This window comes from Hylaeus anthracinus, unplaced genomic scaffold (assembly GCF_026225885.1).
Source record: "Hylaeus anthracinus isolate JK02 unplaced genomic scaffold, UHH_iyHylAnth1.0_haploid 11994, whole genome shotgun sequence".
Taxonomy (NCBI): Eukaryota; Metazoa; Arthropoda; class Insecta; order Hymenoptera; family Colletidae; genus Hylaeus; species Hylaeus anthracinus.
Window position 1 is genome coordinate 13,146,658 of NW_026534341.1, and position 17,611 is coordinate 13,164,268.

The window sequence follows — 17,611 nt, forward strand, 5'->3', positions numbered from 1 at the left end:
GAGAGAGAGAGAGAGAGAGAGAGAGAGAGAGAGAGAGAGAGAGAGAGCGCTTCGTTTAAAAAAACTCGAGTAGAAAGAGAGAGATGCGATCGATCGGATTCCTGGACCAGGGATTTCAACCCGAATCTATCGTTTGTTGAATGGCTGCAGCACCAATGGTGCTATCCAGGCCATCGACGGATTCCTCCTCTTCAAGTTCCATATTCGAGAATGGGTGCAGCAGGTTTGTCTAGCTTCATAAACGCGACTGTTCTCTCGATCCCTCGAGAAATTTAAACTTCCGAAACAAAACGAGAAAACTAAAGGCACGACTGTCCAATCCCTCTAGGGATGTTGGATTCTAGTAAAAAAAAATCGCCTCTGGAATATTTGCAACTTCTTATATATAGCATTCGATTAGAAAATTAAAGGCACACAAGAAAATTAATGAAAATTAAATCTTTCTTTCTCCAAAAATATTGCAAATATAAAAAATCGATATATGCCATTATGTTGATTGTAGAAAATTACAAAACCTTTTCCTGTATCAGTTCTTTAATACTTACTTTTTAAGAAAATTGCTGGCTAGTATCTTCGTGAACACTCTGTATAATTAACAGGACTAATTACGTCACAATACCTTCCTATACATCATGTTACCTTTAATTTGTCAGAGTAAGAAACAAACAAACAATAACTAATTATTAAATAGATATGGTTAGAAGTTAATTAAAAGCGAAGGAAATTACATGAAAATTATCAGGAACAAGAGGCGACAATCTATCGTGGTTAAAGTTAATAAAGGTAATAGATAATCTGTCGTAGATAGAGAGTTACTCAATCGCTATTTGCGCTACTGATCTGTGACATCAGACTCGATTTGGTCTTGCGAAATTACACCGAATAACTCGAAAGTATTAAATATACAGAACGAACAATATTTTACGTAGTAAGCCTAAGTAATCAAAAAATCGTAAGAACCATGAATCCTTGCACATCCTGTTCTCGAGATCGACAAATTCCTTATCTCAAAGTCTAACAATCCTAAACAGCTCCTACCTACACTTCAAATATACAGCCAGAGATGGGTAATATTTGTAGAGAAAATATTTTAAATACTATTTTAAATAATAGATTCTTCAGAATTCAAATAAAATAGTATTTCAAATTAGATATAAAATTTCAGAAAATAAAATATTTTATTCTGATAATGTAAAACGTAAAATAAAATAATATATTTTGGTAATCTATAGTTAAAGCATAAAATAGAATATTTTCCATAGTTCTTAACCTGAAAATAAACTGTGTAAATGATGTTATGATACACAGATGGAGAAACTATTTCTTGCGATTGAAGAATATTTCTTTTTATCCCTCATTTTATGAAAATTCTTATTAAAGATTCGTAATAGAAGTATTAATGCAGAAGAATTAGTATTTCGTTCGTTTTAGATTACCAAAATACATATACTATACGCTATAATTTAGTAAAATAAAAATATTTTATTTGCTGATAATAAATTAAATAAATAAAATATTCCGAATTATGGCACAAATATTTTCAGTGTTTTTCAAATAAAATATTATTTGAAATATTATCTTAAACATTTTTTATAACAAATAAAATATTTTATTTTTAAAAATACATGCATGATCTGAAATAAAATAATTATTTACTGTTTATTATTTAAAATATGTATTTTACCCAGCTCTGAATACAGCTTGCCAAACAGAACCGTCATTGACCTTGTGCGAAACTTATTCGGTATAACGCCTACGCTTAAAAGACCCAAAGGTGAAATTTTGTTATACAAATTATGGACAGAGATAGTCAAAACTTATTCGTGATACTATAATGTAATATGATAATCACAACTTTCGTTATCCTTCCACATCTAATATAATAAATATGCCATTTCAAACATTTTATTAACGAGATATTTCCATACCATTTATATTTATTGTCGTTATTGGTATTTCATGGTTGTCCAAATATAGCGAAATGAAGAATTTTTCGTTACGGGGAACGTTATAATAATGGACGAAAAATTTGTTATTTTGAAATTTGAAATTAAGGGAAAAGTGAGTTTCGAAAATTATTTGTACGAGTTGGAACGAAAAATGATTATGAACATTTTTGTTCTATGCATGACTTCCAAGTGTCTGGTTTCTGCAAAATATTTCTTCGTTTGTTTCAAATGTCGACGCTAATTAATCTTCTTAGACCGTAAGTATGATAATATCGAAGGAACACGTGTTACTATTCTTATAAACAGTCTAACATCGAGTAAGCAAGTAAGATAAAATTATAAAGATTATAAAAATTACAATATAAATTACATTCACAGTATATAAATCAAGCATTTATTAGCAGGGCAAGGATCATACTTTAGGATCGATCCATTTTCTTTATGTTACATTGTAAAACAACTTTTCTGTGCATCGTTATAACTAGTTTGTGTATTTTATGCGTTTATGACGTACAATAATAAAGGAAACATACATTAAATATATTCAATAACTAATATAATGATATCTTCATTTCATTTTGCATAAGTGCACATACCATTTGATTATATTTAGCACGTGTTTATTATATTAGTTTGTGTCATAAAAGCATGAAATAAATAAACGGTCGCGCTTTCAATATTTTCAATTTCGCTATTTATTTGTTCTGCATTTTCCATGTAATCGATATGCACTGACGAGTATAAAAATAAAAATAGTGGAAAAGTAATGCGTTATTGCAGATATCGACTCGGGACATTCCGAACAGCAGTTGGATATATTGCCACACCTTTATTTGTAGTTCCAGTGCTTCGCAAATGAATACATAGGAGTACATAGTCCACCCAACATTGTAACTTCCGTTATTTATCTTTTACTCGTTATTCGAAATGTTTAGACAAGAATTTTGCTTTATCTCTGATACTTGATAGTCCATGCAATAGAAAAGCAATTTCTATCAAATTATATTGAACAAAATTTGCCAAAGTGATTACATTTAAAAAGTTGATTTTCTTTATTTTTTGGAACTTTATATTGTGGAATGTCAATTTGAATTCTACATGTAACAGCAAATACCGTGGGTGTAGAGAGTATTCGTACACCGATCAATTTCCAAAAATTGTAATTTATTAACTTATTTGTTATAAACAATGACATTCTATATATTCTCGGAAATCTCTGGAATATATAGATTACAAAAATAAGCTATTTATGTAATTTGCGAAATTAACAAAAAGAAAACAATTAATCGATAAAAATATTGAAGCAATAAGTATTCGCACAATTGTTTAATTTTTAAAACTTCTTTAAAAAAAAAAAAAAAGAAATTTACATTAATTTATGAGTATATAATATTTCCTTCGTGGGATTTCCTTTTGATTTTATAATTATTGTAACTCTTCTAAGCATCAAATTAACTAAATTATTAGTTATTCGAAGTGGAATCTTCTTCAATTCCTCTATTAGAACCATTTTTAAAAGTATTAGGTTGTCCCAAAAGTTTCTTTCGTTTTATTAATAATTAATATATACACAATATTGTATGTTTTATGTTCACTTCGCTTCATTACTGTTACAGCATCAATGTCTAAGAAATTAGATTGTCTATTTATATAAACACTGAAAATAATTGAATGCAACTCACGAAAAAAACTTTTTGGACAACCTAATACTTTATTGGAAATTTGATGTTTTCTAATTCGTACGGAGCAATAAACCAATGTGTTTACGTTACAAACTCTACTGTAAACGGTTCGTCATAAGAATCGTCCAAATACTTATTGCTTCTATACTTTTACCCACTTTTCGCATGTTTTCGTTAATTTCACAAATTATATTAACAACTAGTAAATGTTGTTTGGACTATATCTATCTTAGAGACTTCCGAGAATATGTAAAATATCATTGATTATACAAAAAGAAGTTAAGAAACTACAATTTCACAGAAAAAAATTTTTTTGGGAAATTGCTCGGTGTACGAATACATTCTACACCCACTGTATGTTAAATCAATAAATCAATTTTTTACTGTTTATTTTTAATTATTTTGAAAATTTTAAATTGACTTACTCTTAAACCTAACGTGACTTAAAGTGCCTAAAAAAAAAAAATTCATTCATCTTACCGGCCCGTTTAACAATTGCTGCAGCCTTTCCTGAACGTTCTGGCCTTTCTTGGGTCTCATCAACAAATAAATATTCTTTATTCCGGGACAAGATCTCAGTAGCTTCTCGACGAGGACTTTGCCCATGAATCCAGTGCCGCCAGTGATGAAGATAGACCTGTCCCTGTAGAATTCCTTCACGGACGTGGATGGGGTGCTGCTCAATGTACTCATGTTGACGTTCGTTTGTGAAACCGAATAATCCTTAATAAGTTTTCTTCCCTTGGCGCGGCGGTTTAAAAGCTTTTCGCGTAATAGACGCGGTTTTCTCTTTATCTTTTCTTCACGTGAAAGGTCTTCGGGTTCGGAGAGTCGTCGCTCACCGGTTCGTTTTACTCTTCGGCTTATTCTTTGGTCTCGATTCGATCTCGTTTCGTCGCTACGCGTGTATTCTCCGGTTCCTCCGTGTTTCACTTTTACTTTTTTCCTTCGGTTCGTTTCGCTGTACAGTGGAAGAAATTCCCTCAGAGATGGGGAAACAGACTTTGAGAAAGATGCAACGAAAACTGGCACACGTTCACGCCGTTCCGGGTTTTTCCAAGCGGGCTGCAAATGGATTTAATTTCTGCTGGATTCATTTCGTGGCTCCTGCGACCACAGCTTTTACTCAGCTGGAAATAGAGAAGAAAAAGGAGAATTAGAATCACCGGTAACCCGTTTCGCCCTTATCTCGCGATGGAATGAAACGATTTATGCGACCGTTCCACCTCTATGACTTTTTCACCGTCCGACTTTCCAACGACTCGACGCTCAAGTCTCGTAATACTGATTTTCCAACGGTTCTTATCGGTAATTTTCTCTGACTCGTCGTAATGGCGTGTCCTCGACTGTATTCGCCCAAGTCTGATTCAATTTTTCGGAAACTATCCACAAAAATTTCATTTTATTCGACCTGACTGCTGTTTTCTGTATGCGCATCGTTTTGTACGCAAACGAAACAATACTTGGAAAAAAGAATTTTTCAAGAGGTCCCTTAAAATTCTGTTTTCTAGTAAAACACGATTATATTTGATTTTTATAATTGAATCAAATATTTTTATTTCAATAATCCGAAGCATGACGTGAAATATTTCCACTTTGTATTTTAAATACGCCTTTCAAATATTCCATAATAACGAGCACAATTACGAGGGAATGATACGGATAAATATAAAAAAAAAAAAAAAAAGAGAGAGAGAGAGAGAGAGAGAGAGAGAGAAATAATATAACGCAAGTAATTAACGTTTAAATGCATCTCATGTCAGAAAATACAATAAAATATTCATCGATAATGAAAAAAACAGTTGCAAGCAGACAATTATATGCATTCATACGAATTTCAACATAGATTCTGATTTCTAAGAGGTAAGAATAAATTTTAATATATTATATGCTTCTTCGTAAATGTCATCGATACAGAGATACTATTGTACTGTATGCGATCTATGCAAAGACAACTTAGTTATAATTGGTATATTAATAAGCAAACTGGGGATTTTATGCATTTATGATGTTCACTACTATATGGAAAACACATCACTCCACATGATGTATATTGAACAGATTCTATTAACCTATTCACAGGTAAATTAAGATGTTTAATAGAAGTATCCCGTCTAAGTTATTCTTATGATAATGAACAGTACTAATGGACTTGTTACTTTGTACAAAAGTATACTATTACATGAAATTTATATTTATCCCATTTAATAAGTCCTCACTCAAAAGGCTATAAATTTATTTCGTAAGAAATCGCAATCAATCTAAACTTGCAGCTCAAAATATTATACGAGATATCTCGCAGTCGACAGTCTTGGAACATGTACACTTACGACAATATATGAGTTGTTATCGAGATATTTAATGGTTTCCATTTGAACTAAGTTAAAAATATAAGCAAACGCTAATCAATTCGAGCGATGTTTCTAACATTATACGCCTTTTAAATTTGATTATAAAATAGTAGTTATTAAAATTATTTAAAAAATAAACGATTTTTGTTTAGCTACAAATGGACTTATACTAATTTCAAAAATAACATATTATAAAAAATAAAAACAAGAGGAAATTTAAGTCCATATTTTTATAGACATTAACTTCACTGAAATGGATTTTTTAATGTAAAAAATAATAATTAAAATAATGACATGACCACATTAAATATTTTTATTTCAACATAAATTAGGTTATAACTCTCTCACACAATAATACCGTTATCTTTTTTACGATGTTGTTTTTCAGGCACTAGCACTAGCTAGAAGCAGTGTACACTGAAGTCGTAATAATCGATAATAATTGCAATCAGAAAGTTGTTTTAATTACAATTATTAGGAATGGACTTGTTCCACATAAAAAAATATTTTTGTGATTACTTTTCATAGCCAAAATTCTCTTGTTTATGAAAAAATCGTGCTCCATTGAATTTATGATTATAAATATGAAGAGAAAATATCTATATCTTACTAAAATTACTGTTAATTCATTATTTTTTTAAAATGGACTTATTCCATTTTCAAATATCGTAACGACCACCAGCTCATATATCGTAAATGCCAGTGAATTGGTCGATTAATATAATAATAGTAATATTTCATTTTACATAAATACGTACGCCTTTTTGTTAGTTTTAGTATATATTTGTCACGTTCTCTGATATCATACAGTGGGTGTAGAAACTATTCGTACACCGATCAATTTCCAAAAAAACTGTAAAATTGTAATTTATTAACTTATTTTTTATAAACGATGACATTTTACATATTCTCGGAAATCTCTAAAATAGATAGATTACAAAAAAATAGCTATTTATCTAAGTTGCGAAATTAACTAGAAAAAAACAATTAATCGATAGACATATTGAAGCAGTAAGTATTCGCACAACTGTTTAATTTTTAAAAATTCATTAAAAGATAAAAGAAATTTACATTAATTTATAAGTATATAATATTTATAAATTCCTTTTTTTTCCTTTTGATTTTATAATTATTGTAACTTTTCTAAGCATTAAATTAATTAAATTATTAGTTATTCGAAGAGGGATCTTTTTCCATTTCTCTATTAGAGCCATTTTTAAAAGTATTTTACTGGAAATTTGATGTTTTCTAGTTCGTACGGAGCAATAAACCAATGTGTTTACGTTACAAACTCTACTGTAAATGGTTCGTTATAAGAATCGTCCAAATACTTATTGCTTCTATACTTTTACCCACTTTTCGCATGTTTTCGTTAATTTCACAAATTATATTAACAACTAGTAAATGTTGTTTGGACTATATCTATCTTAGAGACTTTTCGAGAATATGTAAAATATCATTGATTACACAAAAAGAAGTTAAGAAACTACAATTTCACAGAAAAGTTTTTTGAGAAATTGATCGGTGTACGAATACATTCTACACCCACTGTATGTGCATAAAATTCGCAGTTCGTCAATGAATCATTACCAGAAATACCCCTTAACGCGTTTATTTAAAATTCTAATTTCCAGACACGCAAAACACGATCACGGTATTCCTTTATGGCTAGAAATCCATTCACTAATTCTCGTCGCAGCCCAAAACGAATCCAAAATAGCTAATACTGGATTTGCACAAGAGGTCGACGCACCGTGTCCGTAAATAGGGATTCCCACGGAGTCGAAAACCGTTGGAAAAAAAAGAACTCTCCCGGAAATTGGCTATGTAGCCTGATCACATCGTAGCCCGGAATGTTTTCGTCCGCACACGAGACACGTTTTACACGAAAAGAACGAGGGAACGCTATCAACCGGCTTTCCGCCGTATCTTTGCCCCTTGCGTGGTGTAGATCCGCTCGATAGAAATTTTTCTCAATAGAATTCCACGTAAGTGGCGAGCCCATTTTTCAAAGTCAGCTCTATCCTTAAAATCTTAGGCCACTTACAGTACATTACATCTTGTACATTTTTAAATTAAAGAAAAAGTACTAATTTTTACTTAACTTGTATATTTTTGTTTATCAATATTATTCTACAATGTACTCTTCTTAATTAAATGAAAATAGTATAAATTCAAAGGAGAATTTAATATTTAACACTCCTTTGAACTTCGTGATAGCGTCAACTCTTCTTGAACTACTTTCACGTAATTTTTTTAATTATTTCACTTGGGATGTTTTGCCATTCGATCCGTAATACCTCAAACAGTATTACTGTGTATCAACCTGTTTTGTGCTGAACTATCCTGTATTGAAAATGTAATACTTTACTTTACTTTATTTTATCCCAAGAGTTAATTGAGCGTTTAAACATTTCTCTACCCGTTTGTACACATTTTTTATTATAATGTTGTGTGGCAGTTATACCATTATCGCGCAGTTACCTTATATCTTTCATTTAATAATATATTGTGACGATTCGGCGATAAAGCACATTCACAATTTTGAAATAATAAAAGCTACCCTATACCGTGGAAAATAAAATAACACGAATGCTTTAAAAGTGCAGCCGCTGCAAGTACGCATATTGCAAGATATGAAAGTGTCCCATTTCTTGTAGGTAATAGCAAGAGATATTCTTTTTGACTTAAATAAAGCAGTGTATTAAGGCATCGATCCTTAAACTCATTAACACGTTAAACACAATGTTACCCATGTATAGACGGCAAGATTCTTCAATTAGGAATTGAAAAAAAAAATGAATGCTAAAGGTGAGTTGTTCAAGAAAGTAATACCAGAAAATAATATCAAAGATATGTCAAATGTCAGCTTATTCAGCTTTCGATTGTCTCGAAACCTGAAACTTGAGCCTCGCGGAAATTTTCACGTGCGTTAGTCTGGCAGGCGACCCGTTAATTCGACAAATTCGCCCATTTAACATTGCGTGTTACTCTGAAAATAATTTTCCCGCAAACTTTGGTAATACGTGGATACGTTTCGAGTTTCTCTCGAATTTCTCCTGGACAAACGTCCACTGGAAGGGAAGTCTTTAAATAGAAAGCAATCAATCGATTTCCATACTTTGAAACGACGAAGTTTACGTAAGCCGTGTTACTTTTTTTTTTTGCGACTGTTCGATGATCCGACCCAGAGACATTGAAATACTAATCGTATCGACGACCCTAGGTCGGGACAATTTGTATTCGTCGCGGGAACACTGATCGATGGCGAGATTCGTCGTTAATGAGTTTCACTCCTTGGAAGGCGAACGGAGGTTGCAACTGATGAGATCCTCGAAATGAGGCGAAATTGCGCTACTCTGACATTGGTCGCCTTCGATTATGCGAATTAGGAGCACTTACGTTAACCGATTATGCGCGGAGAACCTTCGCCGAAGAAAAGCACGACGGAGAATATGAAGAAGCGCTTTGCATGAACGACATCATTACGTGCGGAATATTGTACTGCTTCGCTTCTGAGGTGACCAAGTACTCGTGTACTTCGAGGATCATGTTTCAGTAGTCGAGCAACTCGACTATTTCAAGTATTTCAATACCGTAAACCCCAATGTCTGTAAATATTATATATTATTTACAGAGTATTCCAAAAAAAAATGTATACACAGTTTGAACAAGCAGGACTTCAATTTGGATTCATATATAATTAATATTTAAATTGCAAACTTTACTAGTTGAGTTTTTTCATCATCTTTTAGTTATTTCTAGAGAATTAAAAGACGTTTTAGACAAAAGTTTATCAGAGCCACATCTATATTAATATTATAAAGAGGTAAAGTTTGTTTGTTTGTAAGGGATAATCTCCGAAACTACTGAACCAATTTTAAAAATCTTTTCAGTAATAGAAAGCTACACTATCCCTGAATAATATAGGCTATGTTTTATTTCGATAAAAATACGTTTTCAGTTTGAAATATTAAAATTTGTAAATCAAGTCGGAAGAAAAGCGTTGCTTGGCTACTTTATCGGCGTATGCTGACCAAATGGTTGGATATACGTGAAAATAATGTAACACAAAAATATTGGTTATCAATAGATCTAAAAAAAAAAATTCACCGACACGGTATACCTAGTTTCATACTTAAACCACAATAACGTTTTTATGTTAGAAATTAATTGAAAATTATAAGGTGAACTTTAAGGATACTTATTAGGTATGATATATTAATCTTTATAAAATCGAATTATTTTATCATCTGGAAGATTTCACGAAAATAAAATTTGCCCTCTACAGCATGTCATTTGGTCGCATTGTTTAGGAGATAATGAAAAATGAAAATAATTCAGGAAGAAATGAATTATAGGTCATTCATCACGCGACCGACTTCGCCGTCTCCATTTACATTTAAAAATTTATCTTTAAATTACATCCAGTTAAATGCGTTCAGGTGTTACGAAGTACCTAATTACATGGTTACATAAACACTACAGTAATTATTGCATCTACTTACGCGAATGAGAATAGTATTTTCCACGCGAGTGAAACCACGAGGCGCAGCTAATACTATATACATATTTACAAAGTATTCCAAGAAATGTATACACAGTTTCAATGATCGTACTCTTCAGTTTGTGTTCAAATATAATTAACATTTAAATAGCAAAAGAAAAAAAACCAGTGTATACATTTCTTAAGACATCGTGTATATAAAGTCTACTAGTTAAGTTTTGTCATCATCTTTTACGTATTTCTGATAGTGCAATTAAAAAATGTTCCAGACGAAAGGTTATCAGTTGGTGAGCATGTATCCAAGTCGCACACAGCGAGAAAGAATTTCCGTCCTCGAGACGAAAAAAGGAGATCGATACAGGTGCCTAATTTCATCCGAGGGTGACTCTCGTTTCATGCTGAGATTATAATGATCAAAGAACGTGCTTTCGAGGTCTCGGCAAGGTCACATTGGGGATTCTTTGTATCTAATAGACGTAACGTGCAGACAGAAAGAGAGTGACAGAATAAAGACCCTGTACCCCCCAACCTCATTTCTTTTACGTCAGAGCACACCACCAATCCCTTTGAATCTCGGAATACAAATTACGTGCTTCTTCATTCGCCACCTATACTCTCTTCGAAGAAATTGCGTTATTAACGGTATTTAGCGAGCAACTTGAAAGAACTCCGCCCTCTTTTTTTCAGGAAACAATGCAATGGAACACAAATACAAAAGATGCAGAAGAAAGAATAAGAGGTACCATCAAATGAGGTTACTTGCAACACTTTTTCACTTTAAAATGATATTGCTAAAAATCCAAGAAACTGAATATATACATCGACACTGTGGGGATCGTTTCACCCGAAATTGGACATTTTTTGGTGTAACATCTCGAATTCTTATGAGATTTGGATATGTTTAAGGCGTTTCAATAATATTCTATTTATAAGAATGAAACATACCAGATGCATTAGAAGTACGGCGATATCAACTAATCTTAATATCTTACGGATAACGAATACTTAGATAATTCGGCTTCCTATCAAAGGACTTCAAACGACGGCCATTTCATTTCCATGTTTTATTAGGAAGATTATCCACGTTGCTTTTATCTTATATTTTGATTGACAACGATAACGCGTATCGAACATGCTAGAAATAGAAAGGTAAATCGATTAGCGCTATAAATGCGACAGACCGTGCAGGTAATAGATTGGTAATTTGAATGGAATATTTCAAGTATATCTTCGTCGTATTCGAGACAGTTAATTCTCGGACTCTTATTCCCTATCGAAAACTCTTACTATTATTTTCATTTTCACTAACGAATACGCTATAGACAGAGATATACAGTGGGTGTAGAATGTATTCGTACACCGATCAATTTCCCAAAACAATTTTTTTCTGTGAAATTGTAGTTTCTTAACTTCTTTTTGTATAATCAATGATATTTTACATATTCTCGGAAGTCTCTAAGATAGATATAGTCCAAACAACATTTACTAGTTGTTAATATAATTTGTGAAATTAACGAAAACATGCGAAAAGTGGGTAAAAGTATAGAAGCAATAAGTATTTGGACGATTCTTATGACGAACCGTTTACAGTAGAGTTTGTAACGTAAACACATTGGTTTATTGCTCCGTACGAATTAGAAAACATCAAATTTCCAATAAAGTATTAGGTTGTCCAAAAAGTTTTTTTCGTGAGTTGCATTCAATTATTTTCAGTGTTTATATAAATAGACAATCTAATTTCTTAGACATTGATGCTGTAACAGTAATGAAGCGAAGTGAACATAAAACATACAATATTGTGTATATATTAATTATTAATAAAACGAAAGAAACTTTTGGGACAACCTAATACTTTTAAAAATGGTTCTAATAGAGGAATTGAAGAAGATTCCACTTCGAATAACTAATAATTTAGTTAATTTGATGCTTAGAAGAGTTACAATAATTATAAAATCAAAAGGAAATCCCACGAAGGAAATATTATATACTCATAAATTAATGTAAATTTCTTTTTTTTTTTTTTTAAAGAAGTTTTAAAAATTAAACAATTGTGCGAATACTTATTGCTTCAATATTTTTATCGATTAATTGTTTTCTTTTTGTTAATTTCGCAAATTACATAAATAGCTTATTTTTGTAATCTATATAGTCTAGAGATTTCCGAGAATATATAGAATGTCATTGTTTATAACAAATAAGTTAATAAATTACAATTTTACACAGTTTTTTTTTGAAAATTGATCGGTGTATGAATACTTGCTACACCCACTGTAATTAAATCTAAGAATATGTATTAGATGCAGAAACTAATTCTGTGTGCAAGTAAAAGTATTTACTCGTCATTTTGTTACGCTGATTCATCAACTTTCCAAGTTCTCGACTTAATCTCCATTGTAAGGAATATATAGATAATGTTATAATTAGAGATCATGTAAGTCTCAACCTGTTACTCTTATACAGTTATTATAAATATCAAGTATACATGCGAAATAATGGTCATCAGGTTGAGACTTAGGTTATTCAATACACTGGGTGTCTCGTTTAAATGGTTAAATATCTCATAAGGGGACGATGCTACTAAAATAAATGATTTGACAAAAGTTATTTGGTTCGAGTGGACAAATTATATGGAATAAATAATTTTGTTGTAAATGAAGCGTGGGAAATTTAACAAACAAATTCATTTTTTTAGATGGAACCATACATATTTCTATCTATAATATGTATGATAGCATGTGCTTGGAGAAATTCATTGGGGTATAATAAAAGCCCGTATATCGTGGTCAATATTATACTCTTCGTCATTTCCATGGGATCTAGATGAATGTGAACAGTTCAAACATTTTCAAAAGCCGAAAATCCATCGAGAAATGATCGTGGTCGCTGTATGGTGGAATTAGGTAAGAATTTGCTCACTATAGTTTCTTCAGTCCTGGTAAAACTATCATAGTTGCAAAGTATTGTGTAGCTAAACCAGCTGCACGAGAAACTTCATCAAATACAGCCTGCGTTGGTCGATAGAAGAGGATCTATACTACCACACGGCAACGTCCGACCTCAAATCTGACATAACACCGTCCAGGAACTAATTCGATTGGATTATGAAACTTTAGCTCCTTCGCTATAGCCTTAAAATATTGTGCAAGTATTACTAACGAAACGACAGAAACCTTTGGGACAACCTAATATTAGTTGTATAGAAAGCTCGTCAAATGTTCGCCAATTTATTTTTAATTGCCAGTCCGTTGTAACGGATCGATTTGATCGTGGTTTTATTCAACCTAGAAATTTAATATTTAGTTTAGAAGTTATATTTATTTAAAGTTTGATAATATCGCGTTTATTTGATAACGCGATGACATTTTTTTAGAGCATTTGGGATTTGACTGTGAAGCTTCTTTGTACTCTGTGATGCATGATTATGAGATAGACAAATCTCTTTCTATTTGAAACAAAACCCTCTAAAGAAGAATCGCACTGACCCAGCGAATCTACACGAGTAAGTTTCAGAGCATTTGACCGTGTTTTTACTTAATATAATTTATCAGAAAGACAATTCCACAAACTGTAATTCTATGTTAAGTAATTAGTTTAGAAGTTATACTCATTTAAAGTTTAGTAATGTCATATCTATAATGGATATAATTTAGAAACTAAACTTAATAGAAAATTGCGGTTTACAGCATCGCCTTTCTGATAAATTATATTAAATAAAAACATGGTTAAAAGCTCTTATTCTTATAGATTCACTAAGTGAGTGTGATTGGTTTTTTTTTTTTTTTGAGATTTGAGAGGCTCCTAATCATGGGCAACGTGATGAAGTATCATGATATTATGTTTTAATAACAGATTTGTGTATGTTGTAACTCTTTGAGGCACTCGATTATAAAATAAAGGTAAAATTCAAGCTGCACAGAAGAACCGTGTCAACAACTTGCTAATGCGTTTTAACTTACGATACATTTCTGATTTCATCAATTGTACTTTTAGCGTTAGTTCATAGCATTGCCGCACGAAAATGAAAAACTTGAAATAAAATAGTCAAGCTAATTGTAAGCAAAAGATGGGATAGTTTTTAACCGATCTAACTTCAAAGAGATGATGATGTATTACAGAATGTAAACAAGCTTCACAGTCGAAGCCCAAACGCTCCAATAAAAAAAAGAAAAGAAAAGAAAAAGAAAAAGAAAAAGACAAAGAAAAAAAAGGTCATCGTTCTTCTGTCAAATAAACGTGATATTTTCAAATTTTAAATAAACACAACTTCTAAACTAATCGAATACAGGTTTCTTCGTTTGGTGAAGCGTAAGCAAAAGCAGAACTTGTCACCCAGGAGGAGCTACGACGACGACGAAATTTTTAGAAATCCGTGCTAGGCGCAACTTGGAGAACGCTAGAGCGCAGAGAGAAGCGGCTTCGATGGGATTCTAGGTCAGCGTCCCGGCCTCGAAACGGTCACGAGAACCCGCCCGTTCCTCGGCCTCCACGGACGAAGAAACAAGGAAGACAGAGAAGAACGCGTCGGTCGACCCCGTTACATGAAAACCCGTTATGCGACGAACAACGACCGCGACCGACTGACTGACAGAATCTTCTTTTCCTTTCCGTTTCCCCCGCGAATCGACGACCGCCGTCTCTTTCTGTCGCTCGTCGTCGTCTCCCTCGACTCCCACGTAACCCGTATTTACCTTCTTTGAAAACTTCTTTTTTTTTTTTCACAGTGATTATCTGTCGTTCGTCTGCGACTCGTTTTTCTCGCGTACTTCGACGGAAATATTATCGCGCGATCTCTTTTTTTTTACTCGTTGCTACGAATATCGGTAGAAATCGACAGATTCTAAGATTAATAACTAGACTTTTTATGGATTTATAAGAAATCTGAAATTGCAAGAAACTGCAAAATGCATACAGTATGAAATAATATTAAAAAAATATTGAAAGTAAAGTTGATATTGTAGCATTCGTGGAGTAAAATAAATTCCTGTTTTGGTACAATTTTTGTAAATACGTTTTGTAAATCCGTTAAAGATGAATATGTTGATAACATATACAGCAGGTAAGACCACCTAATCATACGAACGTGTAATACAGCTAATTTAGCTAATCAATTGCTTCAAATTTCAAATAAAACTTGAGAAAATGTTCTTCTTGATATATTATCGATACTGATCGTGAAAGAGTTGTTGGTATTTTCAGAACATTCGTCAAAATAATTTATTATAAACTATCGACTTTTTTATTTCGTTTCCTTGTCAAATAATTTTAGATGATGCAACCTGCATGGTATCGTTGTAACTGGATGTTACGTTATATTGACTGCAGATTTCATAGATTTATGACGTATGTAAATGTGACAAACGCATTATTAATAATGCCATTATTTTATGAAACATATTTTGCGTGTAGTACTCGTATCGGCGTGCAATGTAATATAAATAAAGCGAATTAATTATTTATACACAATTGGCTGATGACGAGTTACCACTGTTTAAAGATCAAATTTAAATAGGAATCAGTTGCATACCAATCCAAATTTTATTTTATTTATTTTATTATATTGTTACGATAGAAAAAAATTAACTGTCTAGATATATTTTAAAAAGCTTCCTGGAATTTAATCTGCCAATTTTGTTTACGATTGGTTCAAACAATAATACACAACATGCATAACGTAAGAACTTTCTTTTTCTCGAATGTTTCTGCTTTTTCTTCATTTTCTCTTTCTATAACTTTCCAATTTATGTTACTCATTGAGTTTCCTGTCTCGCGATACGAACGTTCCTTTCTGTTTATATTTTTTATGATTTACTGCTTACGCATAATTTTTCCTAAAGATGTCCTAATTGTAATTAATAAAATATAAAATTAATCTCGATATTTCGAAATGAATTACATTTTAGGAATGCATAAAGAATAGTGATCAATCCAACAATGAGAATTCGATAATAAGATACTCGACACAGACCTATGACAAGTAAAACAATTGCGTATGCAAACGCTGATTGTATTGTTATTATGTAAGCATCAAAAGTTGACAAGAACAAAAAAATGTACACAAACGTGTAAATGCCACTAAGATTAGATATAAAAAAAAATTGCAACAATTTTAGTTATCCAGTAGTAAACAATATTCAGAATGTACAGAATAATGAAGAGAATAATCTTTTACGATGTATTGTCATTCTGTTCGTCCTCGTTTAAAAATATTATTTATTCATACAATAACTATGATTTTGATGAGTTTGAAAAAGGAGATAATCTGTATCTTCTTTGCGTGAATATTCCTCTTGAATATTTAACTATGAATGTTGTTTATGTGATAAAAAATACGAATTTAAAAAGAATACGATTGACATGCATACTATCTACCGATCGTTTTTTTTTTTAATTCACACTTCACAGGCTTTATATAGAATTTTGTAACACAACTTTCTACAATCGCATCTTCTACATAAGAATCGGTAATTAATTTCCTTTATGAAATTATGTAATATGACATCGCCTTGCCAACATAATCTAAACTTGCGAATTTTCTCTTTTTGAACGAGCAATATAATCTCGTATAGTTAAATAATTTTAGCTGACGAAGAAGGATCAAGTGAATCGACTCAGAACGGTTTTGAATAGATGTCGTAAAAAATTTGAGATCAACTCACATAGAACCGTTACATGAATCATTATTTTGTAATTGTTATGACGGGTTTGATAACATGTTACGTGGAAGAGAATAGAGAGGGGATGCAATTCAATAGCGCTGAACACAGCACAATATTGCACGCTATGGTAGCACACAAAAGGAAAGAATGCGTGAACGTCAGCGGTACTTAGACGGTGATTATTGAACAAATACAGGTTGCAAAAGTGAAAGTTTATTTAGGTGCTTGACCGATGAATAAACCGCGGGAAAATCGTGAAATTAAACGCAATAAAGAACTCGTGTAAGAAGAAATAAACACTAACCGATTCAGTCTCTATTGGAAGCACTTTAATAAACGATGCTCCATTAGTTGCAGTACGTCATATCTTTAAGGTGTGCCAAAATAAAAATAAACACTTACATTGATTATTAAAATAAAATAATAATAATAATAATAATAATAATAATAATAATAATAATAATAA

General features: G+C 31.9%; 1 protein-coding gene across 3 annotated transcripts in view; it reads right to left on the minus strand.

Moving 5' to 3' along the window:
• LOC128888571 (putative fatty acyl-CoA reductase CG5065) overlaps nucleotides 1–17,611 on the minus strand; it is a 35,445-nt gene that overhangs the window by 6,587 nt on the left and 11,247 nt on the right. For 2 of the 3 annotated variants that reach the window (XM_054145560.1, XM_054145559.1), the window contains one exon: nucleotides 4,112–4,761. In XM_054145560.1, coding sequence (XP_054001535.1) covers nucleotides 4,112–4,324 — 213 coding nt within the window. In that variant the 5' untranslated portion in view covers nucleotides 4,325–4,761. Of the gene's footprint in view, nucleotides 1–4,111; nucleotides 4,762–7,735; nucleotides 7,755–17,611 lie in introns of those variants that run through there. The other variant, XM_054145561.1, reaches the window with a different exon arrangement.